General features: G+C 37.0%; 1 protein-coding gene and 1 pseudogene across 3 annotated transcripts in view; one reads left to right on the forward strand and one right to left on the reverse strand.

Annotated features, from left to right (window-relative positions):
- Nucleotides 1–322: 322 nt before the first annotated feature.
- Nucleotides 323–26,155, forward strand: part of MNAT1 (MNAT1 component of CDK activating kinase) — a 168,035-nt gene continuing 142,202 nt past the window's right edge. Inside the window, exon 1 of one of the 3 annotated variants that reach the window (XM_053928173.1) lies at nt 323–550. In XM_053928173.1, coding sequence (XP_053784148.1) covers nt 462–550 — 89 coding nt within the window. In that variant the 5' untranslated portion in view covers nt 323–461. The remainder of the gene's footprint in view (nt 551–26,155) is intronic. The other 2 variants (XM_045201450.2, XM_024567623.3) reach the window with 2 other exon arrangements.
- On the reverse strand, nt 8,641–10,297 carry LOC112311571 (stress-induced-phosphoprotein 1 pseudogene; annotated as a pseudogene).

Consider the following 26,155-nt stretch of genomic DNA (forward strand, 5'->3'; position numbering starts at 1 on the left):
CACAGACTGTCAGACTGTTCGAAAGAAAACACTAGTGTGAATTATCAAATATGTACACCAGGCATAACTCTTTGAAACCATGGGAATGTTTTCAGACACAACAAGATGGAATCTATGTTATTAATTGTGAGACAATTCCTTGAAAAAAATACAGTTAGAAAAAATACGGAAATGAGGCTTTGAGTACAGTTGCCCTTTTTGAAAGCCCTCCCCCCCGAAATCCAAGGTTTTGGGCTTGCTCACGGAAGCTAAGTCCTTGCTTCAGCGGCAGGACCGGAAACCTCGCTGCCGGAACGTTTGTGCTGCAGGGCCTCTTCCCGGCCGGTGCTCGTTCTCAAAGGGACCGTCTCGGTCAAGCGCCTGTTGGTGGGAAGCTGTTTGGCGTCGGTTCTCAGGGATCCTGGAGGTGACTGTGGCTGTGGTGAAGCAAGCTTCGGGGAGTCGGTGCGAAAGAAGGCGCCATGGACGATCAGGGCTGCCCGCGGTGTAAGACTACCAAATACCGGAATCCCTCCCTGAAGCTGATGGTGAATGTGTGCGGACACACACTGTGAGTCGGGAGACAGTGAAAATTTATGGGGGTGAAACGAGCAGGGTTGGAGGAGAGAGCCGAGAGATGCTTGGCCTCGGTTCGGGGGAGAAAAGGGCGGCATTGGTTTCGACACACCGGGAAGAAAATGGGAAAAGGGAACGTTGTTTCTGTAACGGACTGGAGCCGCCGCTCCGGCCTGCTTTGGACTGCCGGTTCTCAGGTGTGGTCTATCAGTTTGTCAGGTTCCCCCCTTCATAGCGGAAAAATCTGTATTTCCAGGCTGTGCCCTTCACTGGAGTCCAGACATATTGATGGTTAAAAGGGTGGGGGATCAAAGTGTTAATTTCACGCAAAATAATTTTACTGAAATGAGCGAAAGTGCTATGGTAACAATTACCGTGAGAATATACTGCTGCTTCTGGGTAAGTTAATTTGAAAACCCCGTCTGTGTGCCCACTTGTCCTGATGGAGTTCGGATAGATTCTCATGACTAAAAGGGGGAAGAATCACACTCTAGGCAGTTAACTTTGGAGACATAATAATGGCTGGCATTCATTACGTGCATATTATGTGCCATGCACAGTTCTGAGCCCTTTACCATGAATTATCTCCTCATTTCCCACAACAACCCTGTAAACTAGGTATATACTGGTATCTTTCCCATTGCACAGGGAAGGAAACCGAGCCTGCTCAAGGTCCTTTATTATGGGCCCTGCCAGAATTGGAACACAGGGTGTGTAACTCTAGAATGTCCATTTTTGGGGGGGTGGTTAGGGAAAGGAGGGAGGCTGAATTTGTGTATTTTGAAGAGTAAGTGCAGGGATTGCTTAAAGTGTTTCCTACCACATTTTTATGGTTAGATGTGGTTCACTAAAGGTTTTTTCTGTAAAGTGTGGGATGTAAGGTGCTATGTTATGGTGAGCATATATTGTATTCCTGTAGTTTCTCTGAGGTGTCTCAGAGATAAACATGATGGTTAATCTCCAGCATGGTGGACAAGATCTTTGAGAAAGCATAAATTGCATAATTAGTTGTAGTTACAATGATTTAATGGGTTTTATTAACTGGTCTCTTTTCTGTATCTTATCTAATCTTTATTTTTACCGTTTATCCATGATTGAATGGTTTAAGATTATAAGTATGGTAAAAGTAATCAAGTAGGATTTGTTAAAAAGGGAAGCATGGCAAACACTGTATATAGATTGTTAGGTTTTTAGAGAGATTTTGTTCAGTTTCTCTTCATTTTCCTGTATCAGGCTTATTACAGATGTGCTCAAGGAAAGGGAATTTACTTTTTTGGAAGGATAATAAATGTAATTGACTGGAAGAAATGTCTGCTTAGTTGAAATTAGAAAACCAGAGAAGATTATGTGATTTCAGTAAAATAAATGGCATTTTTAAAGACAATTATGAAATACCTATTTTTTAATTAGAAATTGCTTTTGTTGTATCCTTAGTCCTTTTTACTTTCTCCTAAGAGTTAAGAATTGTCCCTTTCATTCCAGTGTTGCATTTGTTTTGTTTTATTTGCTTATTTGTTAGTAATAGGCCACATTTTATAGTCCTTTTTAAATTGTTATTCTGTTACAGTTGTCCCATTTTTTTTCCCTCTTTGCCCTCCTCCTCCCAGCCCACCCTGATCCCGCAGTCAGTCCCCACAACATTGTCCATGTCCATTAATCATTTATACTTGTTCTTTGACTAGTCCCTTCCCCTTCTTTCCACCATTATTCCCTTCCCCCCTCCCTTCTGGTCACTGTCAGTCTGTTCCGTGTTTCCATGTCTCTGATTCTACTCTGTGTGTTAGTTTATTTTGTTCATTAGATTGCCCTTATAAGTGAGATCATATGGTGTTTGTCTTTCACCCACTGGCTTATTTCACGTAGCATAATACTCTCCAGTTCCATCTGTGCTGTTGCAAAGGTTAGGAGTTTCTTCTTTTTTTTTGCTGCGTAGTATTCCATTGTGTAACTATACTAATTTTTTGATCCACTCATCTACTGGTAGGCACTCAGGTTGCTTCCAGCACTTGGCTATTGTAAGTAGCACTTCTATGAACACAGGGGTGCGTAAGTTCTTTTGAATTGGTGTTTCGGGATTCTTAGGGTATATTCCCAGCAGTGGAATTACTGGGTCAAAAAGCAGTTCTATTTTTAATTTTTTGAGGAAATTCCATACTGTTTTCCACAGTGGCTGCACCAGTTTGCATTCCCACCAACAGTGCGCTAGGGTTCCCTTTTCTCCACAGCCTCGCCACCACTTGTTGTTTGTTGATTTATTAATGATGGCCATTCTGACAGGTATGAGGTGATATCTCATTGTGGTTTTAATTTGCATTTCTCTGATGACTAGTGATGTTGAGCATTGTTTCATATGTCTATGGGCCCTCTGTATGTCCTCCTTGGAGAAGTATCTATTTAGATCCTTTGCCCATTTTTTAGTTGGATTACTTGTCTTCCTGGCATGAGTCCTATGAGTCCTTTATACAGGAGGTCTGTCTGGAAAAAGTCCATCCGTTGTTAATATAACGAGAACAGTTTGTGTGACATTGATGTGATCTAGCAGCCAAGGAGAGTGGGCTGGAATGCATGTGGGTGAACAATGATGACTTCATTGTGGTCAGTGGGGGTGGTAGAAGCCATTGAGTGAGCATGTGTACTGTGTGGCCGTGGCATTGAAAATGACTGAACGAGTAGAGCAATGAATCTGCATCAGAGTTTGCACTAAGCTCGAACATTCCTCCACAGAAACTATTTGGATGATTCAAATCGAAGGCCACAGCTATGGGCAGCTGGTGATTGGCAGCTTTATCATAACAATGCACTTGCTCATTTATCATGTCTGGTGCAGAGTTTTTTGGTGAAACATCAAATCATCCAGGTGACTCAGCCACGCTAATAGCCCAGATTTGGTGCCCTGCGATTTCTGGCTTTTCCCAAAACTAAAATCACCTTTGAAAGGGAAGAGATTTCAGACTATCAGTGAGACTCAGGAAAATAAGGTGGGGCAGCTGATGGCAATTGGGAGAACTGTGTGAGGTCCCAAAGTGCTTACTTTGAAGGGGACTGAGGTGTCATTGTCCTGTGTACAATGTTTCTTGTATCTTTTTCAATAAATACCTCTACTTTTCATAGTACATGGCTGGATACTTCCTGGACAGACTTTTGTATTTTGGAGATTAAAACCTTGTCAGATGTATCATTGGCACATATGGTTTCCCATACAGTCGGTTCCCTTTTCACTTTGTCGATGGTTTCTTTAGCTGTGCAGAAGCCTTTTAATTTGATATAGTCCCATTTGTTTATTTTTTCCTTTATTTTCCTTGCCCTAAGAAAAATATTGCTACGTGGGTTACCTGAAATTTTACTGCCTATGTTTTCCAGTAGGACTTTTATGGTATCCTGACTTACATATAAGTCTTTTATTTATTTTGTGTTTATTCTGGTGTATGGTGTAAGTTGGTGGTCTACTTTCATATTTTTGCATGTACCAGTCCAGTTCTCCCAACACTATTTATTGAAGAGATTATGTTTTACTCCATTGTATGCTTGCGTCCCTTTTGTCAAATATTAATTGACCATAGAGACATGGGTTTATTTCTGGGCTCTCTGTTTTGTTCCACTGATTTATGTGTCTGTTCTTATGCCAGAACCAGGCTGTTTGATTACAGTGGCCTTGTAGTATAGTTTGATATCAGGTATTGCGATTCCTCCAACTTCATTCTTTTTTCTCAAGATTGCTGAGGCTATTTGGGATCTTTTTTGGTTCCATATAAAATTTTGGGCCCTGGCTAGTGTGGCTCAGTGGATTGAGTGCTGGCCTGCGAACCAAGGGGCAGCCAGTTCAATTCCCAGTCAGGGCACATGCCTGGGTTGCAGGCCAGACCCCCATTTGGGGGCACACGAAAGGCAACCACACATTGATGTTTCTCTCCCCCCCTCCCCTCCCCTCTCTCTAAATATTAAAATAAAAAAATTTGGGGGGGTATTTGATTTAGATCAGTGAAATATGCCATTGGTATTTTAACAGGAATTGCTGTGAATCTCTAGATTGCTTTGGGTAGTATGGATATTTTAATGGTGTTAATCCTTCCAATTCATGAACACGGTATATACTTCTACTTATTTGTATCTTCCTCAATTTCTTTCTTCAGTGTTCTATAGTTTTCCCAGTACAGGTCTTTTACCTCCTTGGTTAAATTTATTCCTAGGTACTTTATTTTTCTTCTTGCTGTAGTAAGTGGCATTTTTCCCCCTAGTTTTCTTTTTCTGATAGTTCATTGTTGGTATACAAATATGCCATCGATTTCTGAATATTGACTTTGTATCCTGCTACTTTGCCAAATTCACTTATTAGGTAGAGTAATTTTTTGGTGGAGACTATAGAGTTTTCTATGTACACTATCATGTCATCTGCAAATGATGACAGTTTTTCTTCCTCCTTTTAAATTTGTGTGTCTTTTATTTCTTTTTCTTGTCTGATTGCTGCGGCTAGAACTTCCACTACTCTGTTAAATAAGAGTGGTGAAAGTAGACACCCTTTTCTTGTTCCTGATCTTAAGAGAAAAGCTTTTAGGTTTTGCCCATTGAGTATGATGTTGGCAATAGGGTTTTTTTTTGTTTCTTGTATATGGCCTTTATTATGTCAAGTTACGCTCCCTCTATTCCCACTTTGCTGAGTGTTTTTATCACAAATGGGTTATAGTCCTTTTTGACATGAGCGAATGAGTGAAGGACTAAAGGATATTGGCTAAGAGAACAAAATTCTGTTTTTGAATTCATTGCTTTTGTAGACTCAGGCTTTACTAATTCCTTGTGTTTTATTTTCCTTATCTGTACAGTAGAGATAATAGTGCTACCTACATTACAGTATTTGAGGATTAAAAATATATGTAAAATATATGTAGGTGTCTAATAGAGTTTCTATCACATAGTATTCATTCAATATATATGGCTCTCATATTACTATTATTTGCGGATGACATAGGTGCTAAGCGAAAATGAAATTAAAACAGGATTTATTTGACTTGCTATGAAAGACTTGCACAATAGTGATTACCTTTAAATAAATGAGACTATAAAATACAGCGTTAATTTTAATGACCCTATTATAATTTTCTTAATATAAGCTCATTATCATGTTGTGTCATGGAAATGGGGTTTTATGTCTTCTGAATTTTTTTATGTATATCTTGGATATCTTTTCTAAATCAGTATGTGTATGTTTTCTTTATTTTTTAACAGTTGGATGGTAGCCCAGTTGTTCTCAAAAAAGATTGTACTAATCATGCCCCTAACAACCATGTCTGGTAATTTTTTTTGCCACACATCTTTGCTGTTGTTGGGCATTATTATCTTTTAATCTCACTGTTCTGGTAGGTAATAAAACATTATGGATTTGATGTGAAATACTTTTGATTTGGTAGGATGTTGAGTTTGTACAGCATGTATTTCATGGAAATGAACTTGGGCATTTTTATAATACACATTAATCTCAGAGGAGCTGGTATGTATTATTATTTAGCATTGCTATTTGTATTAGTTATCAATTGCTGTGTAATGAATAACCCCAAAACTTAGCTTAAAACAGCAAACATTTATTCTTACACAGTTTCTGACTGGGAATAGCACTGGCGACCTTTTGGTTTGCAGGCCGGTACTCAGTCCACGGAGCCACACCAGCCAGGGCCTTAACACAGTTTCTGAGTGTCAGGAATCTGAGAGTGGCTTAGCTGAGTGATTCTGGCTCAGGATCTCGTGAGGGTCTCTCAAGCTAGTTTCTGAGACTGGAGTATTTGTTTCCAAGGTCACTTGGAAAGCTGTGGCTCTTGGCAGGAGGCTTCAATTCCTCCTATTGTCCTTCCATAGGGCTATGTATGACATGGCTTTCCCCAGAGTTAGTGATGAGAGAGAACAAGAAGCCGCAGAGCCTTTTTAATCTAATCACAGAAGAAATCCCCATCACTTCTGCTATATTTTGTTAACACCGAACAATGCCGTTACAACATGGGAGGGTATTTACACACAAGACTGTGAATACCATAAGTCAGGGATCACTGGGCCATCTTGATGCTGGCTATTTTACTTGTTTTATCTTTTGTTTCTGTCCTCAAGTAGCAAATATATTTTGGGCATGTAGCAAAGGCATTTTACAGGAGGCAGTGATGGAGTGAATAGTAGTGCTTCCCAAATGGAAGGAAGTATAGGATTATGGAAAGATTAATTGGGAGTACTATTTATGGGGGAAAATACAGGGGTAGAAAGGAGAGAAGAGGTGAAACATTGTGAAAATACTTGTCTCCCTCAACTGCTGGTGATTGAGGAAGCATATTCCTTTATATATCAATTCAATCAGCAAATACCCAGGTGAATTGATTGCATCAAAGAAGGTTGGATTCTACTTGTGTTTGTTTTTTCAATTCAAGGATGAACTTTGTCTTAATTACAGAAAAGGGTAGTTTTTTTCTTTGTTTATCATGGCCACCTATTTTAAGAAATGGGCCTTGCACAGAATTCTTTCATAGAATTCTGAAGGCATATTGCATTAGGTGGAGTCAGTTATATCTAATTTTCATTTAACTACAGTCTTGAAAAATTTAATTTCTATCCCAGACAAAGTAGTAAAATAAATAAAAGCATGTCCTGATATGTAAAAGTCAATATTTTGCCATATTTACTTAATTCTTTCTCTCGAGCCCCTTCTTACCTTTTTTTCTCTGTTCCTCTTTCTCTCTCTCTTACTTACTGATGTTACTGGGTAGTTTGTAAGAGTTTCCCATTTAAATTTTGCTGATTGCATCTCTGTGGTATTGTGTAATATGTTCTTCTGTATCTTCTCTAAATTATTAGTTATGTTTAGGAGCTTTATCAGATTAAGGTCATATTTATTGTTGGAAAGAATAAGTCACAAGTGATATTAATTTATTTGTTTTAACCGATATGCTGGACAGATTAGGCAACAGTACCTCTTCTGGGCAGAATAATTAGGAAAAGGCCCTCATTGTGGGTAGAAGAATTAGAAAAGGGGACTTTCTAGAAATATTGTTGATAATTTCTAATTTTATTCTGTTGTGGTAAGAACATACTCTGTTAAATTTCAGTCTTGAAATTTTTTGGAAATTTATTTAAAGCCTAGCATATGGTCCATTTTGATGAGCAATCAACGTATATTTGAAAAGAATGTGTATTCTGTGGCTGTTGGGCATAGTGTATTATACATGTCAATTAGGGCAATTTGGTTGATAGTGTTACTCAGATCTGTTATTGAATATATCTTTACTAATTTATCTACTCATTTATCAATTGTTCCAACTGGATTATGGATTTATCAATTTCTCCTTGTAGTGCAGTTATGCTTCATATACAGAATTTTGAAGCCTTTTTATTAGGTACATAGATATTTAGAATTGCTATGCCTGGATGAAATGTCTCTTGTAAATACTCTTTGCCCTGAAGTTTTGTCTAATGTTAATGTAGTCATGTCAGTTTTCTTATGCTTAGTGTTTGATTGTATATGTTTTCCTATCCTTTTGCTTTCAACCAGTGTGTGTCATATTAAGTAGACAGTGCATACTTGGGTCTTTTTTTAAAAAAATCTTGTCCAACAATCTATGCCTTTTAATTTGTATGTGAGTCCCTTTATATTTAATGTAACTGTTGATATTGGGTTTAAGTCTATTTGCTTTCCATTTGTCCTCCCTCCCCCCGCTTTTTTTTTTCAACCACGCCTGACTGGCTTGCTTTATTGGAGAAGGGGACGTGGAGAGAACAATGTGAAGGTGGTTGGGATGGACCTGAAATTGAGAAGAACTCACCTTCCTGTACATGACCACTGCCCCAAATAAAAAATAACCAACTATGGGAGAGCAGCTGAGACAGTGACTGGGGACGGGGGACAGAGACAGGAAACTCGAGGACAGCAGAAGAGACCATGCGTATGCTGGGAGGTCCCAGAGGCAGCGGCTGTAGAGTAACATGGTTACAAGTCTCTGTATTTTCCACACAGGTCTGTATAAATACATAGAGATAGGTTGTTTGCTTTTCTTCTCCTCTCCCTTCTGGCTCTGTGCTGTGCTGCTCCCCATGGTCCCAGCTCCTCTTTCCACATGAGGGCGGAGGGAAGGGGGATGATGAGTGAGTCATCACCAAATTGCAATCAGACCCATATCCATCAGCTTCTGGATCTTCTGTGCTATCACAGGATTCTTTCAGTGTCTGCTAAGTGCCTGAGGGTCCTGCTGCATCTGTTCCAGGATGAGCCACATGGCTGGGTCACTCATGATCTGCTGCACCTCCGGGTCAGCCATGGCCTGTCACTTCACATCTTCGGGGCTGTCGTGTCTGTCGTACTGGCCATCAAACAGCGTTGGTATACATCTGCTGCCTCCTTATTGTTGCAGTCCAGCTCTAGCGCCTTCTGGTAGACATCCATCGCTTTTGTGTAGTCCTTCATCGCTTCTAGGGCAGCTGCTTTCCATGTATAACCCTTAATGAAGGTTGGTTCTAGCTGAATACACTCTTCACAGTCCTTGAGTGCCAGCTGAAACTCCAGGAGTTTGGTGTAGCAGGATCCTCGATTGCTGTACAAGTTGGCATCTTTTGGGTTCTGTTTGATGGCTTCTGTATAATGCTTCATGGCTTGGGGATAGTCCCCTTTCAGGAAACATTTGTTGCCTTTGTTTTTCTCCTCCAAAGCCAGGTAAGGGTTTATGTAGGCCAGCCGCTCTTGCTCCTTCAAGATTTCCTCTGCCTGTTGGCATTTCTTGAGCACATCTGGTGTTCAGTGCTCTGCCAGAGCACTTGTTGTAGAAATGGAAGGCATCCTTGCATTTTTCTTTGAAGTAGGAATTGCCAATTCGTGTGTAAGGTCTGGCAATCTGCCGATAGTCTTCCCGGTTTTCTTGCCCTACTTCCATGGCCTTCCCACAAAGCTCCCTGCACTTACTGTAGTCGCCCCTTTCGAAGTACCCAGCTGCCTGGTTGTTCATGTATGTCATGTTGGTGGGGTCCAGGTCCTTGGCTGTGTAGTGCTTCAGGCCTGTGTTGAAGTCCTTCTTTTTGTAGGCCTTGTTTCCCAACTCTTTTTCTTTTAGCGCCTGCTTCTTATTCTCTGGAAGATCCTCTTCCATTGGTTCTGGCTTGGTCTCCTTTTTGGGAAGTGGTGGTGATGGAGGTGTTGCGACCTCCTCCTCCTCATCCATACTGCCCAGATCAAACCCCAGAGGGACACTGAGAGTGGTCATGATCTGAGGGTCTTGCAGTTTCGTGCCCTGGTCGGACGGCTTGTTTTGTAGTTGCTATATCAGTGCCCGGTAGGAAGGGTCACTGTGCAGTGCCCTTGTCCTGGGGTCACTCTCCAGTTTCTGGTACAGGTTGGGCATGTTGAAAGGGTTCATGAATTTCCTCTCTGCCAACCAGGCCTCCATGTTCTGTAACTCTCTTTGAGCTGAGAATTATTTGCTTCTTGTTTTAAACCCTCATCATAGGTTTGCTTGGCTTCTTTGAATCGGTTTAAGAACTCAAGAGCTGCTACTTTTCGCGAATAGCCCTCGCCCCAGTCAGGCTTTAAGTCAGCAGTTTTGCAACCATCCTCATAGGCCTTCTGGTAGTCTCCTTTCTTGGCGAAGGCCGCCAAGCAATTGCCGTAGAACACATGGTTCTGGGGATCCAACTTAAGTGCTTCGGAGTAGCGCTGTAAGGCATCGTCGATGTTGCCAGCACTCAGAGCCTTATTGCTCTTCTCTTTTAGCTCATTCATCTACTCCATAGCCCAGCCAGGAACCCGGTTGAATCGACTCCGTCCGCTCCACCTTACCAACCGCACATGCCGCCTTCTGGAACCTACTTGAAGCTGCTGGGATGGGCCCATTTATCCCTTTTGTTTTATTCTTCTTGTTCCTTTCCTGATTTAGTTTGGATTAATTTGATATTTTAAAGTATTGGCCTATTAAAAATAGGTCTTTATTGTTATTTTATTTTTTTTTGTAGTTTCTTGAGGTATAATTGTTCATCATTTTCAAAGTCTATTTGGAGTCAACACCTGACACACCTTATTTTTTAATTTCTTTTGTTTTTTTTAAGATTTATTTTTAGAGAAGAGGGAAGGAAGGGAGAAAGAGAGGGAGAGAAACATCAGTTGATCCCTTGCCTCTCACATGCTGGCAACCCAGGCATGTGCCCTCACCTGAAATTGAACCGGTGATCTTTTGGTTCCTGGGATGACACCTACCCCACTGAGCCACATCAGTCAGGGCCACCCTATTTTTCACTTCCCACTTCACTGCCCCACAAATATGAACAAAATAATTCCATTTACTCAACTTCCCATCCTTTATGCTGATGATGTCCTATCTTTTATTTCTATATATGATTCAGTGTTGTTATTTTTTTGCTTTAAACAGTCAGTTGTCTTTAAGGAAAAGTAGAAAATTAAAAAAAATAGTCTTTTTAAAAACTACCTTTGTTGTGATATAATTAACATACCATAAAATTACCTCATTTAAAGTGTAGAGTTTAGTGGCTTTTGGTATATTCTCAGAGATGTGAGTCCATTACTACAGTTAATTTTAGAACATTTTTGTTACTTCATAAAGAAACCCCTCACCATGTAGCCATCACCCCCTCACTGGTCTCCCCTGTGCCTTTGCTTCCCAGCCCTAGGCAGCCATTCATGTACTCTCTGTCTCTGCAGATTGCATTATCTGGACATTTCATACAATTGGAATTATACAGTATATGGTCCTCTGTGATTTACTTTTTCTAAGAATAATGTTTTCAAGGTTCATCCATGTTGTAGCATTTATTAGGATTTCATTTCTTTTTGTTAATACTGGTCCATTGTGTTGATATAACACATTTTATTTATCCATTCATTAGTTTATGGACACTTGTTTTTTTTCCCCCTACTTTTTGGCTATTATAATGTTGCTGTGAACATTGATGCACAAGTTTTTGTGGGACACATGATTTTGTTCCCTTGCGTATGTACTTAGGAGCAGAATTGTTGGACCATATGATAACTCTGTGTTTAATCATTTGAGGAACTGTAAGACTGTTTTCCCACGTGGCTGTACCATTTTACATTCCCACCAGCAGTGCACGAGGGATCCAGCTTCTCTACATGTTTTGCTTACACTTACTGTTTATCTTTTTTGATTATAGCCATCCTAGTAAGTATAAAGTGGTGAAAGGTAGTCTTTTATATTAATCTACTTATTTTCCATCTTTGGTGTCCTTCCCTCCTTTGATATGATTTTTTTAGGTGTATTGAGTTTCTTCTGCCTGAATAATATTCTTTAGCATCTCTAGTAGTCCAGGACTGTTGGTGAAGAAGTCTCCCAGATTTCTTTCACTGAAAGTGTTTTCATTTCGTCCTTCTGTTTGAAGGATATTTTTGTTGAATATGAAATTATGGGTTGGCATTTCACCACCTCAAAGATAGTTTCCATTGTTTTATGATCTTCATTGTTTGTGATGAGAAGTTAGTTGTTACTCATATCTTTGGTCCCATTATATAAAAATCTTTTGGGGGTGCTTTCAAGATTTTGTTTTTATCTTTGGTTTCTAGCAGTTTGAGTATAAGGCTAGGTGTGGTTTTCTTTGTATTCATCCTAGTTGAGGTTTGCTGAGCTTAGATTTGCAAGGCAATGTTTTTTCATCCTATATAGAAAATTTCAATGGTTCTCTCTGCATTATTTTCATCCTCTTCTCATTTTGGAACTCCAATTACATGTATGTTAGACTCTGATATTGTTCTATAAGTTCCTGAGGTGCTGTTAATTTTTCTTCAGTCTTTTTTCTCTCTGTTCTTCAGATTAGATACTTTTTGTTGACTATCGTCAAGTTTGCTGACTTCCAACTGCCATTTCTGATCTTCTGTTAAGCCCATTCAGTAGATTTTTAGCTACTGTACTTTTTGTTCTAGAGTTTTCATCTGGTTCTTTTTTAAATTTTAACTTCTCTGATTACATTTCCTACCTTTATACTCATTATGATCATATTTTCCTTTATTTCTTTTGAATATATTTTCCTTTAGTGTTTTGAACATATTTTGGGTTAATCTTTAAAAATACTTATAATAGCTGATTTAAAAGTTTCTGTCTACTTGGTCCAACTTCTTGGCTGTCTCAGGGGTGGTTTCCATGACTGCTCTTTTTTTGACTATAGATGACACTTTTTTTTTGAATGTTCAGTAATTTTTTCAGTTGTATTACTGGATTGTGCAGATGGTGCATTTTAGAGATTCTGAATTTTTTCATCTTTCTGTGAAGTGTTTTTTTAATTCTTGAAGGTAATTCAGTTACTGGCTGATCACTTTGAACTTTGTAGGCTTGGTTTTAATCTTTGCCAGGAGAGACTTGTGAAGAGCCTAATGAGTTTTCTTAGTTTAGTGCACAGGTGGCAAACACAAGGCCTGTGGGCTGAATCCAGCCCTCCACCTTGTTTTATTCGGCCTGTAACTGTTAAGGAGTAGTTACAGTTATATAATCCTAAAGTTACATTTGGCCCTTTGAAGGCAGCTGTGAGGCTGATATGGCCCTGGTGAAAATGAGTTTGACACCCTTGCTTTAGTGCAACTAAACCTTCAGACTTTTAATACCTTGGAAACTCATTGGGCCTTCATTGTAGTCTTTGTTTGGGTGAGTCAAGAATGTCTTATTCTAGGATGTGGTCCTTAACTTAACTGATGTGGTCTCAGTTGAGGCCATTTTGGTATCTCAGCTGGATGTCTTAGGTGTTAATAAGGTATTAATGTGGTTTTTCTACTCTCGCTAGGTGGGAAATCCAAAGTGTACCCAGTACTCTTTAACTACCCTCTATTCCTTTCTCCGCCACTGTCTTTTAAGCCTTGGTTGGTTTTGTCCTGTGCAGCCTGTTCCTTGGCCAAGGATTTATGGGGGGTTCCCTACACAGACTTCTAGACCTTCTGCCTTGCAGATTTCAGCCTTATCAGCTGTACTCAATTGTGCCTATTCAGCTTAGCACAACCACTTTCCCTTCTTAAACTCTTGCTTGCTGGGCCGTGGTCATGGAAACTGTCTCCAGGTAAAAAGCTGAGGTGATTGTAGGACTTTGGCAGTATCTCATCTCTGAGGCATTGTAGGTTTTGTGCTGCCTGTTATCTAATGGCTATAAACAATTGTCTCATATACTTTGTTTTATGGTGGCTCATCATGGGAATGCTAGTAGGCATCATTAGTCCATCATTTTTTGTTAGGAAAGGCTGACCTTAGTGTTGAGGCATTTACTTATATCGTCTCTGTTCTACGTGTAAATACATGTTTATTTTCTTTACCTCAAAGTTGGCAATTGCTTGTGTTCTTTTAGCATTTTTCCCTTTTGTATTTTCTGATTGTTATTACTATTGTTTGTACTCTCTTGGCTTCTTCCCTAGTACTTTTCTAAGTTTTTTTTTTTTTTAATGGAGTGTTTGAAGTTGATTAAAACATAATGCTTCAGAACAGTGGTAGAGAATTAATATATCATTATCTTCTGAATGTTAATTACAATGAAGTTGTCTTTGAAGGAGGTGGTTTTTCGCTTTCACTACATATATGAGTTGGTGACCCATGTATTTCAGTAATTCAGTTTTGTAGCATAGTAGAAAGAACACTGAATCATGAGTTAGAAAATCTGGGTTCTCATTGTGCAATAGACTGGCCCACAGGCCAGCCATTTAACTTTGATTTGTTTGTTTGGATAGATACTTTTTAGCCCCCTTCAGTCTCTTAAAAGGTGGGTAATTTAGTTAATAGTTAATTAGAAAGTCATTGTAGTTTTCTTCATTTTTTATACCGTTAATAAAACTCATAATAAAATTTTAGTTATTTTTGTTAGTTGTAATTTTCCAATTGGAGGAGAGTGCTGATCACCTTATTTACAGAATATGCACACTGCATTGTGGTTATTTATGGCTGTAATATGTATATATTTTTTGGTTGACCAAAAATGATTCTTAGTGCACTTAGTCTTTAAGATGAAATATGTACCAGTATAATCATTTCCATTCATTTTCTTAGAGTGTAACTTAGTGTTATAGTTTTTAAAACTATAATTACTAAATATTTAGTACTTACTGTTATTTGTAATGTTTCTCTTTGTGTTTGTATATCCATCCCTATCCCTACATAGCTTTTCTCTAATTTTTTTTTCGAATTGGGAATCTGTTTTTAGGGTTACTTTTATCTGCTAACTATTTCATTCTCATTCTCTCTCTCTTCCCCATATATAATATATATTTATATGGGGATATAAATGTATATGTAATATACATCATGTATATAAAATGTACATATATATATTTTTTTCCCTTCTCTTGAGGAAACCTTTTGTAAGTTTTTGCCTCGGAAGGTATCAGAAAGTTCCATGGGAACTTTGGTTTCATGGATGAGTGCCCTGTAGGATCTCTTTCTCTGGAAGTTAATTTCCAAATTTGTGTTTTAAGATTCAAATAGGTAACATGAAGTCATCTATTAGATGTTCATATATATTTGTTAAAATGCAAATTATTTTATTTTTCAAGAACCTGAAACAATAGTACATTAGTTTCCTTTAGGGATACAAGTATAAACAGAGACAGAATTCGTTTATTTTCTCATTGCCTTTTTTCTGCTGTGGGCATAAAATGTTTTGTGTAACAAATATGTAATGACAGTCTGCCCTAGTTTTGCTGTTTTCTTAGCTGTGTGACTTAGGGAAAATTAGTCACCTTTCTTAAGCCTTTGTTGTCCGTACAGTGGGTTTAGCAGTAGCATGTACCTCACAGGGTTCCTGTGAGGGTTACATGAGGCACAATTCATGTAAATTTTAAAAAATCAGGTAACTATAAATGAAATTATATTTAGTTATATTTGCTTTATCATGCATAATCAACTGTATAGTGTTATTTTCAGTATTCTAAATGCAAAAATACACAGTTTTTAGGTTAAGTTTCAGGAGTCTTTTTGGCAGTTTACTTCCTATTTACTTATCAACTAGTGCATAAGACTGTAAATAGAGAGTAATTGAATGAAAACTTAACCTAGTGATCTTAATGGTTTTCTTTAAGTTTTAAATGTGTTAAGTCTATTTTCAAAGAAGCAAAGTAAGACTCAAGTAATTAGTTGTTGGTGTTTACTAATAAATACAAGTTTGGAATTTTTGTCATACACTTAATACATTTTCCAGGCCACTGACTCCCAGACTTGCCTTATCCTAAGAATCATCTTGGGTGTCATTTAGGATACAAATTTCTGCACCCTACATGCACCTTTGGGGGAGGGACCTTGCTTTATACCAGCTATCTAGGAGAGTCTTGTGTTCCAGTACTTTTGGAGAACACTGTGCTGGGCGTACTGTAGTGAATATGGCACACGTGGCTGCTACCCCCACCAGTTTTAGAGTGTGTTGGCTCTTCTTTTGAGTCATTGAAAGGGAATTAGTTTTTCTCTCTTCTCTATGAGGAAGAACTAGGAATTTTAGACTTATAAATATATTCTTTGTAATTAAGGTGTGAAAGTGGGCTTTATGCAATGTGTGAAGTAAACTATTTGTTAAAAAGAGAACTATTAAAGAAACAGAAACCTGAAATCCTGAAACTCAATCATAACCATTCTCCTGATTTAGGAAAAAGAGCCTTTGGGGAAGCAAATAATTTTGGTGGGTGTACCCTGAACTTTAAATTTAACATCATGGGAACGAAAATGTTTAGTTGATTCCAAATACATAAATGTTTTCGTGGAGCAGCCAGTGAAAAGGAAAGATCTAAATATTAGACCTAAAGGAAAGTGGAGTGTGATGTCTGATTTGGCTGTCAGCCTGAGGATGGAAGCCTGTGCAAAAGTACATGCTAAGGGTACCATTTGTTTGTCAAAGGGATTGATAGGAAGCTGGCAGACTCAGTTAATTTAAAATAGAAAGGAGTTTAGCAGTCATCCTTTTCGTTTTATTCTACAACTGTCCCCCTTTTCTTAACAATGGGGAAGCAAGGCTGAGAAAAGTTGTATGGTTGTATTGCCCACCTGCCAGTTCCATTTTCCTCTTGTTGTGTCAATCCCAGGTAGGAATTATTCAATTAAAATTTGATCACATTTGCTAAATAAAATTATTATTAATGTAATGCTATGAGATTGGAACTTAAACCCATTTTATGTAAAAAATGAAAATACTACAATAATATCAAAATGAATTTAAATATGCTTAGAACAATTTTCTCTATATTTTAGTTTCTAGGATATTAGCTTAAAATAAAATTTTAAACATTCTATAATGATTTATCCGTCAATCCTGGTTTTTGCTTTATCTTTTTCATTGATAATATATAAACAATGTTACAGTATTTTGTTTTTGAGGTATAGTCCATATGCAAAGTAGAAAGCCTAACTGTAGTGTTTATGTGATAAAATGATTTGGAGGATAACTTTTTTTTTAGTTTAATTAGAAGCAGATTTTTGTTTTGTTTTTTAGTGTTTTTGGAGAACAAAAGATCTCATGGTATCTCTGAAAAATCCATTATTTAGCCTTTATTTTGTATTGTTATACTCAAGTGTCTAGGAAGATTATATCAACCAACTCATAAGGATAACTTATTTTATAGTATTTTTATTTTGCATATCTCACTTTCTGATATTGTATCAAGAAATAGATACATGTACAAACATATGTATTCTCTTCAAAAAGACAAGAAAATGTAAAATTTAATGAATTTCATTAGAAATGTTTTGGATTATTAGGTTTCTTCTCACTTACTAAGTTAGAATATTTAACAAACAGTTTAAAGATGAAGAAAAATAGTTGTTCACCTTACTCAATTTTTTAGAACACAAATATCATTGTGACTATATCATTGAAAATTAATGAGGACTTCATCAATATGGTGCAGTACCTCTGCATCACTGATTTATATATATTTAATGAGCCTGCTATTCTAATTTCAGGTAACTGAAGCAAACTGCATCTAGCACTTACTCTGATTTACTTGGAAACAATTCATTTTATTAAAATATAAATGTCTTGAAATTTACCACTGTTAGGTGTAATTTCTTCATAAATATTTCTATAGTGTTTTCTTTCTGGGTATAATTAACTGGTCTCTAAACAGAGCATCATTTTTAGTACTGTTTCAGATACTGTTACCAAAACATGTTTTATTTTATCTTATTTGTTACTACTTAATCTATGGAGTTGGAATGGAAAATATGAGGGGAAATAACTTAAAAAAGTAATAGGATTGTGAAGTGTGACATGGCAGATGGTGTATTTTTGAGATCCATTGGAGCATATATAAGAACCATTTAGGGATATATTTCTATATTCTTTGTCATTAGGAGTGTAATTTTTAATATTTGCTTTATTTTTAGTTTTATTTTAAAATACTTGCTTTTAAGGTATCTATTTTGTAGTTTATTGAAAAGATAAAATATTTTTGACAACAGTAAAGATTGTACTTAATACTTTCACAAAGCATTTATTTTAATTTTTGCTTTCTGATTCTTGTGTGTTACCCCCACACACAAATGAACAATTAGGTAGAAATCAATATTATGTAATGTGTAATTTTTATGGAACAGGAATTTGCTGAATTACACATTACTTTATTTTCTAAAAATGCTAATACTGAGAGTCAAATTAATACATAATTGATGTCCTAAAATTTAATAAAATATGCTGTAGTAGATAAAAATTCTTTATCTGCATATTGTCTAACCCCAGTCAATTGATAGCAAAGGGAGTGAGCTTCTTTAGAAAGTTGCCATTTATAAGCAAAATTTTGAAGACAAAAACTCTTACTCTTAAGGTAGTTTAAGTATATTTTTAAGATCTAAAGTATAATTTGTTACAATAGATGTTTTGCATTCAGATTATGATGTCTTGTTTCTTATAATTGTATCTGGCACATTTATTAATACTTAATATCTTTTGGAGGTTAATTGCAAAAAAAACTATGTAATATGCTGCAACTAAATGTCAAAACATCCAATTTATAGTAGGAATGGTGTCAAAAATAATAAGTTGCCACAGTTAGTATAAGATTAGTGTTTGTAATTCCCTCTTGGGAAATATATTAGTTGTGCCTCCTGTTGTCTTTATGTAATTTGGATTTATATGATTTGGAATTAGAATAGAAACTAACATTTATGTATTTATGTAGCAGGTAGAATGTAACAAACGAGAAATTATTGAAAACATATGGCCCAAGGGGATTGATTAATAAAATACCTCACAGAGGACAATTATATACATGTGTAAATACGAAGGTTCCTTCTTTTCCTACCAAAATAGAGAACCAAAAACTAAAACTGTGCTTTTCGATTATATTCTCTTTACTAACTCTGTTCCCAATTGCTGTATTGATTTATGAGTGTTTGGTTTCTAGATTATGCTTCCAGAGAGACAATTTGGTGCAGTGGCTAAAAGCATCAGCTTTGGAATCAAACTTGAGTTAAATCCTTGTGCTACCTACCACTCAGTTACTAGTTGTGTGATCCTGAGTAAGAGTTCTTTGAGCCCCAGATTTCTAAGTTTCTAAAATGGTGATAAAATAATATCACTTACTTTTGTGAAGATTAGATAAATGGCAAGTTGTGCAAGTGTTGGCATGTTGTGCCTGGCATGTAGCAGCTAATATTTATTGGGCACTTAACTGTTAAGAATGGTGGTGTCAATCTTAACTTTTATGTAGTGTTTCTTTGTGAGAAATTGTAAAATATTTGCAATAATAGAGAATTTTAAGTACGCTAAGGGTACTGGTCAAGCAGATGTAACCACAGCTAGCAATTTCTATGCATATGCATTTCTTTCTTTTTTTTTTGTAAAAATTAAGTACGAATAGGATTGTGCCATATGAATTTCTCTGCAACCTAGTTTATTAATTTATCAGTGTATCATGGATAATTTCTCATGTTTGAGCATATAAGTGTCATTCTCTTTATTTTGCTTGTAAGTTTTTTAATTTTTCAATTACAGTTTACTTTCAATATTATTTTGTACTGGTTTCAGGTGTATGCATAGTGTTAGAAAAACATGTACTTTACATAACATCCCCCACCACTGATATTTCCAATACTCAACTGACACCATGCATAGTTGTCACAGTATTATTGACTATATTCTTATGCTGTACTTGCAGAGTCTTCCATCTTTTAAAAATGTATTACTGTTGACCATTGAACAATGTGGGGAGTTAGGGGTACTGACTCCAAGCAGTTGAAAATTCTCATATAACTTTTGACTCCCCCAAACTTTTATTTTTCGGACTATAAGACGCACCTAGGTTTTAGAGGAGGAAAATAGGGAAAAAAAATTTGAAGCAAAAAATGTGCTAAAATATTTAATAACATCCTTTAAAGCAGAAATCCTTATCTGCTTTGACATCTCTCCACAATTACGGTAGATTCAGCAGGAGACTACGGTACACTATCGTATCTTTCTACAACAAAACACAGTAATGACAGAACTATCAGCACTGTGTCCTTCATAGCTATGGGGCACTGTAGCTGAGAACATCACTCTTATGGGGGGATCTGCTACTGACACTGTTATGGGGGAGATCTGCTGCTGGAGGGCCATTGGTTGTGCAACACTCTTGTATGGGGACAGCAGTTTTGCACAACCTGTGTAGCTCTGCAGCTGTTGCTAAACTACAACTCCCATCATGGGATGATGGGAGCTGTAATTTAGCAACAGCTGCAGGGCCACATTGACAGGTGACCCTGCAGTGGAATTTGCCTATGTTAATGTTAATGGGGGACACACCAGTCACATGATGGAGGCACGTATGGGCGCTGCAGGCTTTGTTCTAACGTGCCTGCACTGCCTGTACCCTCCTCCCTGGCACTATAGTGTGCGGCAGTGGGGACTCTGCTCCTGCCTCCTGTGACTCCGCTGCCCCCCCCCCCCCCGCCCCCACCCTGCGCGAGCAGGTAGGCTACTTTTGGACTATAAGACGCACCCCCATTTCCTCCCAGGTTTTTTGGGGGAGGAGTGTGTCTTATAGTCGGAAAAATATGGTAACAGTTCACTGGTGACCAGAAATCTTGCTGATACCATGAATAGTTGATTAACACATTTTATATGTCATTTGTACTGTATTTTTACAATAAAGTAAGCTACAGAAAAGAAAATGTTATTAAGAAAATCATTAGGAAGTGAAAATACATTTACAATGTTTATTTAAAAAAATCTGTGTATAAATGGACCCATGTTATTCAAACCTGAGTTGTTCAAGGGTCAACAGTAATTTATGTAACCTGTTGTTTATGAATGGAATCTTGGTTATTTCCACATGTTTAATATCACGCTTTTAGTGTTCATCCTTATATTTGTGTGTTTATGAATATATAGGAGAAAGTTATAATAGCACAATGTGCATTTAAAATTTTGGTAGATATTACCAATATGTTTTCTTTTTATTCTGCATTTTTCAACTTTTTTGAGGTTATTGATTAATATTCATTAAAGCATACACACACATATGTATTTTTAATTCTCATCTGAGGATGGATATGGATATATATATATATGTATATATGTATATATATATATATACACACACACACACACACACATACCTATATCTACATTTTTTTTTGAGAGAGGAGGGGGAGAGAGAGGGAGAGAAAAAGATCGATGTGAGAGGGAAACCTCCATCAGTTGCCACTTGTATGCGCCCCGACCAGGGATTGTACCTGCAGCCTAGGTATGTGCCCTGACTGGGGGTCAAACCCGTAACCCTTTCATGGACTGGACAACGCTCCCACCAGCTGAGCCACCCAGCCAGGGCTAAAGCATACATATTTAAAGAGTATAATTTTTATTCACCTGTGACACCATCACCACAATTGAAACAAATATTTCTATTACCTCCTCACCCAAAATATTCTTATGCTCTTTTGTAATCCATTTTTCCCTCTACTTCCATCTCCAGGTCACAACTGATTTACTTTATGTTATCACATACTAGTTTGCTTCTGCTACAATTTTACATAGAATTATGTAGTCTGTATTCTTTTTTTCCCTGGCTTCTTTCATTCAGCTTATTTTGAAATCCATGTTTTTTGTGTATCAGTGGTTCATTCTTTATTGCTGAGTGCTGTTCCATTGTATAGATATACTAGTTTGTTTATCCATTCACCAGTTAGTTGGTGGACAGTTGGCTTGTTTCCAGTTGTTAGCATTATAAAAGAGCTGCTATAAACTTTTATGTAAAAGTCTTTGTATAAACATGTTTTTGTTTCTCTTGGATAAATAGGAGTGTCATGCTGGGTTGTGTGCTAGGTGTATGTTTAACGTTTTAAGTTTTATAGTTTTCGATTTTATATTTAGATCTGTGATTCATTTCAAGTTAATTTTTATGTGTGGTGTGAGTGTTTTTCTCTCCCCTCTACAAGGATATCTAGTTGATCTAGCACCATTTGTTGAAAATCCTTTCTTTTTTTCCCCTTGGGTTGCCTTAGCATTTTTGTCGAAAATCAATTGACTAAGTGTGAGTCTGTTTCTAACATCTATTCTATTGTATTGATTTATATGTGTCTTTGCCAGTACAACTACTGTCTTAATTTTGCAGCTTTGTGGTAAGTCTTGAAATCAGGTAGTGCAAGACATCTAACTTTGTTTTTAAAAATTGCTTTGGTTATTCTAAGTCCTTTGCCTATCTATGTAACTTTTAGAATGAGTTTGTCAATTTTAGTAAAAATGCATGCTAGAGTATTGATTGGGATTGCTTTAAATTTGGGGAGAATTCCATCTTGACAATATTGAGTATTTCAGTCAATGAAGATGATATATCTTTTAATTTATTTAAATCTTTAATTTCACTCAGCCAAGTTTTATAGTTTCCAATTAGAGGTCTTAGTCAACTTGTATTATATTCATTTATTAATTTATTTAATTACTTTATTGTTGTTCAGTTACAGTTGTCTGCATTACCCCCACCATTCCCCCCACCCCACTATTATATTTATTTTTAAGCATTTTGTATTTTTTGGTTCTACTGTATATGGTCCTTAAAAAAATTTCACTTTCCAATCATTTGCTACTAATATATAAAGATACAATTGATTTTTGTGTATTAACTTTATATCCTGCAATTTTGCTGAATTCATTTATTCTCATAGTTGGTTTGTAGATTCCCTGGGATTTTCTATGAAATAAACCTTATTATCTATAAATAGGGCTGTTTTACTTCTGTTATTGCCATCTTTATTGATTAATTAATTAATTAATTTGGCTTTCACACAGTGCTGGAACCTCTGTGGTAATGCTGAATGGAGTGGTGAGAATGGGCATTCTTGCCTTTTTGTTGGGTTTGGGCAGATGAAATTCAAATTCAGTCTTATGAAATGCAGTGTTTTACCATTAAATGTGATACTAATTACAGGTTTTTTCAAAGATGCCCTTTATCAATTTGAGGCAACTCTTTACTATTCCTAGTTTGTTGAGAGTTATTTTTTGTTTTTAAGCTGCAAATTGGTTTTGAATTCTGTCAACGCCTTTTTTGACTCTATTAAATAACTGTATGTTTCTTCTCCTTTATCCTGATTGATTGATCTTTGAGTGTTAAAACAATATTATGTTCCTGGCCTTAACCTGAATGTGTCATGATATATCATTATTTTTATATACTGTTAAATTTGGTTTACTAATATTTTGTTAAGGATCTTTGCTTGGATATTCTGTAAATTTTTTTTTTTGTAATGACTTTGTTAGGTTTTAGTATTGGAATTACTCTGGCCTCATAAAACCAGCTGTGCTGTGGATTAGCTACCTATTTCTTTGTAACAAATTATTTAAAAATTTGAAAAGCAAAAACAGTGTCGCACAGTGAGTTAGGGATTCAGTGGTGGCTTAGTGAGGAGGTTCTGGCTGAAGGTCTCTCCCAAAGCTGCAGTCTTGGTGTGGACGGTGTGGACGGTGTGGACGGTGTGGACGGTGTGGACGGGTGAGGAGGTTCTGGCTGAAGGTCTCTCCCAAAGCTGCAGTCACGGTGTGGACGGTGTGGACGGTGTGGACGGGTGAGGAGGTTCTGGCTGAAGGTCTCTCCCAAAGCTGCAGTCGTCTCCAGACCCTGCTGGGAAAGATCAGCTTCGACTGACTTCCCTGAGCTGTAGTTATCTGAAGGCTCAACTGGGACTGGAGGATACACTTCTAAGGTGCCTCCTGCGGCTTTTGTAAGGAATTCCTGTTTGTTGGCTAGAAGCCTCATTTCTTTGCTGTATGTGCCTTTCTTAAGTTTCTTGGATGTTGTCACCACATGGTAGCTTTCTTTCCCTAGAATGATTGATTTGAGAGAGAGAGAAAGGTAGAAGCCATCATGTCTCATGAACTACTCTGGAAGTCTGATACTGTCATTTCTGCCACTTGTTAGAGTTGTAAGTACAGCCCACATTCAAGAGGGGTGGGGAATTAGGCTTCACCTTCTGATGAGAAAAGTATCAAAGAATTTGTGGACTTGTATGAAAGGACATCAACCATAATATCTGCCAGTTCATCACTGTTACAGCCCAAATCCAAGAGGGCTCCCAATGATTCCTGCCTCCTGGTTTTCATGCCCTTGTGTAATTTCTTCCCAAATTGTATCAGTTGCCTGTGTGACCAATAGAATGTAGCAGAAGTGATGGTTTGTCATTCCTAAGATTAGGTCATAAAAAGACTCTGCGGCTTTCTCACGGACCACTTGCTCTCAGGAAGGACAGTTTCTGTGTTGTAAGCAGCCATATGGAAAGGCCCTGTGATGAGTAGCTGAGGCCTCCAGACAGCAGCGGAGTGAGCAAGCCGTCTGCTTCTCCAGCTCAGTCCTGTCTTCAGATGCCAGTCACGGCTCACATTTTGACAAATAAGCTGCTCTGGATCCCTGGCACTCAGAAACCATATGAGATAAATGTTTATTGTTTTAAGCTTCTAGATTTGGGAGTATTTTGTTACACAGTAATAATTAATCACTTCATCTTTATTACAACAAGAGAGACACATTACCAAAACTCGTACACTATTAGGCATTTTTTAAAATGGTAATGGGGAGAGGTTTCCTGTGTCAAATAAGCCATTGTCATTATGTAGATAAATGGTTTTTGTTCAGGGGTATATAAACTACTTTAAGAAGTAAAGTAATAAAGGGAGAATCTAGTAATATTGTTTTGCGAACTGTAAATTGCAAAGGGAAATACTTTATCTCGTAAACTTTGATAATGGTGTTTTTTTTAGGGAGAACCTTATAATTTTTTTATCATTGACTAAGGTCTTGATTAAATTTTATGGCAATGCATGAAGTAGCAAAATTTTTAAAATTTTTATTTATTGATTTTGGGGAGAGAGAGGGTGAGCAAGAGAGAGACATTGATTTGTTGTTCCACTTTTTATGCATTCATTTGTCATTTCTTGTATGTGCCCTGATCAGGGATCGAACCTGCAACCTTAGTGTATCAGCACAATGCTCTGACCAACTGAGCTACCTGGCCAGGGCCACAAAATAGCAATTTGAGGAGCAAATTCTTTATAAAAATGCTTTAGTTTATGTATGAATTTGTTTTTATATGTTGTATAATAGTGTTGAATCTTACTTGGAATTTATATCGTGAAGTTGTGTAAGGTAGAAATCAGACATAGTGAATGAAATGGTATGATCATAGCAGTTTGAAATATGCACAAGTTGAGTCATAGTATACTTTTACCTTGCTTTTCCCATCAGTGAGAGATCTTGAGTATTAGCATATACCACTTTATCTTCTTTTTAGCACTTAATTTTTCTTTGTATGGATGTTTCTCCTATTGATGAAAATTTAAAAATTGAAATTTTTATCTTTCTAAATTGTTGTTTAAAAAAATACACCAGTTAATTCCCTGCAACGTGTATAAAATTGCCTGTTTCCTCACACACTTTTGCAACCCTGCAGATATCATAAAGGCTATTTTGGTTTTAATCCACTGTGATCAGTTATACCTATTGTGTTACTATTTTTATTTAACAGGAAGTCTCCAATATGATTGTAAGACTACAGATATAAGGTGTTTTTTCCCTTGAAATTTGCAGTTTAAGGAAAATACAGGTTGAAGTTTCAGGTTAAATCTTTTTTTCTTTTTAATTTTTATTGTTATTCAATTACAGTTGTCTGAGTAATAAAAATCTGAAAGAACATTTGGAAATATACTCGTATGAAATAGCTATTGTTTGTAAGCACTTTATCCACCTTTTCTTTCTGTAAAAGAGTCATATTACAATTAGTACGAGATCTATTCTTTGGGCAGCTGGAAAGCAGGGCAAGGAAAAATCATTCTCCTCTTGTCCAGTAAAAAGTGCATTGTGTCCTCTGCTACCATACTTGGGCTTTTTTGAAAGGATAATGGATTCCACACAGGTGAGTCAGTCTTTTGTGTTCTTACCAGGTGCATTACTGATTTTCCTGATGGCAGTCTAAGTGCTCTCATTTAATAGTAGTTTAAGCAATTCTCTGAAAGAGTACAAAGAAAATAATCAGAGATTTTCGCATTTTGAGTGCAAGGAAATGAATTTCCTTAACTTTTTTGGCCATTGTACTTTTTCTTGCTCGATGCTTATGAACTGTGACTTCTTTGAAAATTGTATGTAATGTATGTAGCTTTTTTTTTTTTTTTTTGGCATGGATTGTGTAACATGATGTACTTATCTAATTTG

This window comes from Desmodus rotundus, chromosome 7 (genome assembly GCF_022682495.2).
Source record: "Desmodus rotundus isolate HL8 chromosome 7, HLdesRot8A.1, whole genome shotgun sequence".
NCBI classification, from domain to species: Eukaryota; Metazoa; Chordata; class Mammalia; order Chiroptera; family Phyllostomidae; genus Desmodus; species Desmodus rotundus.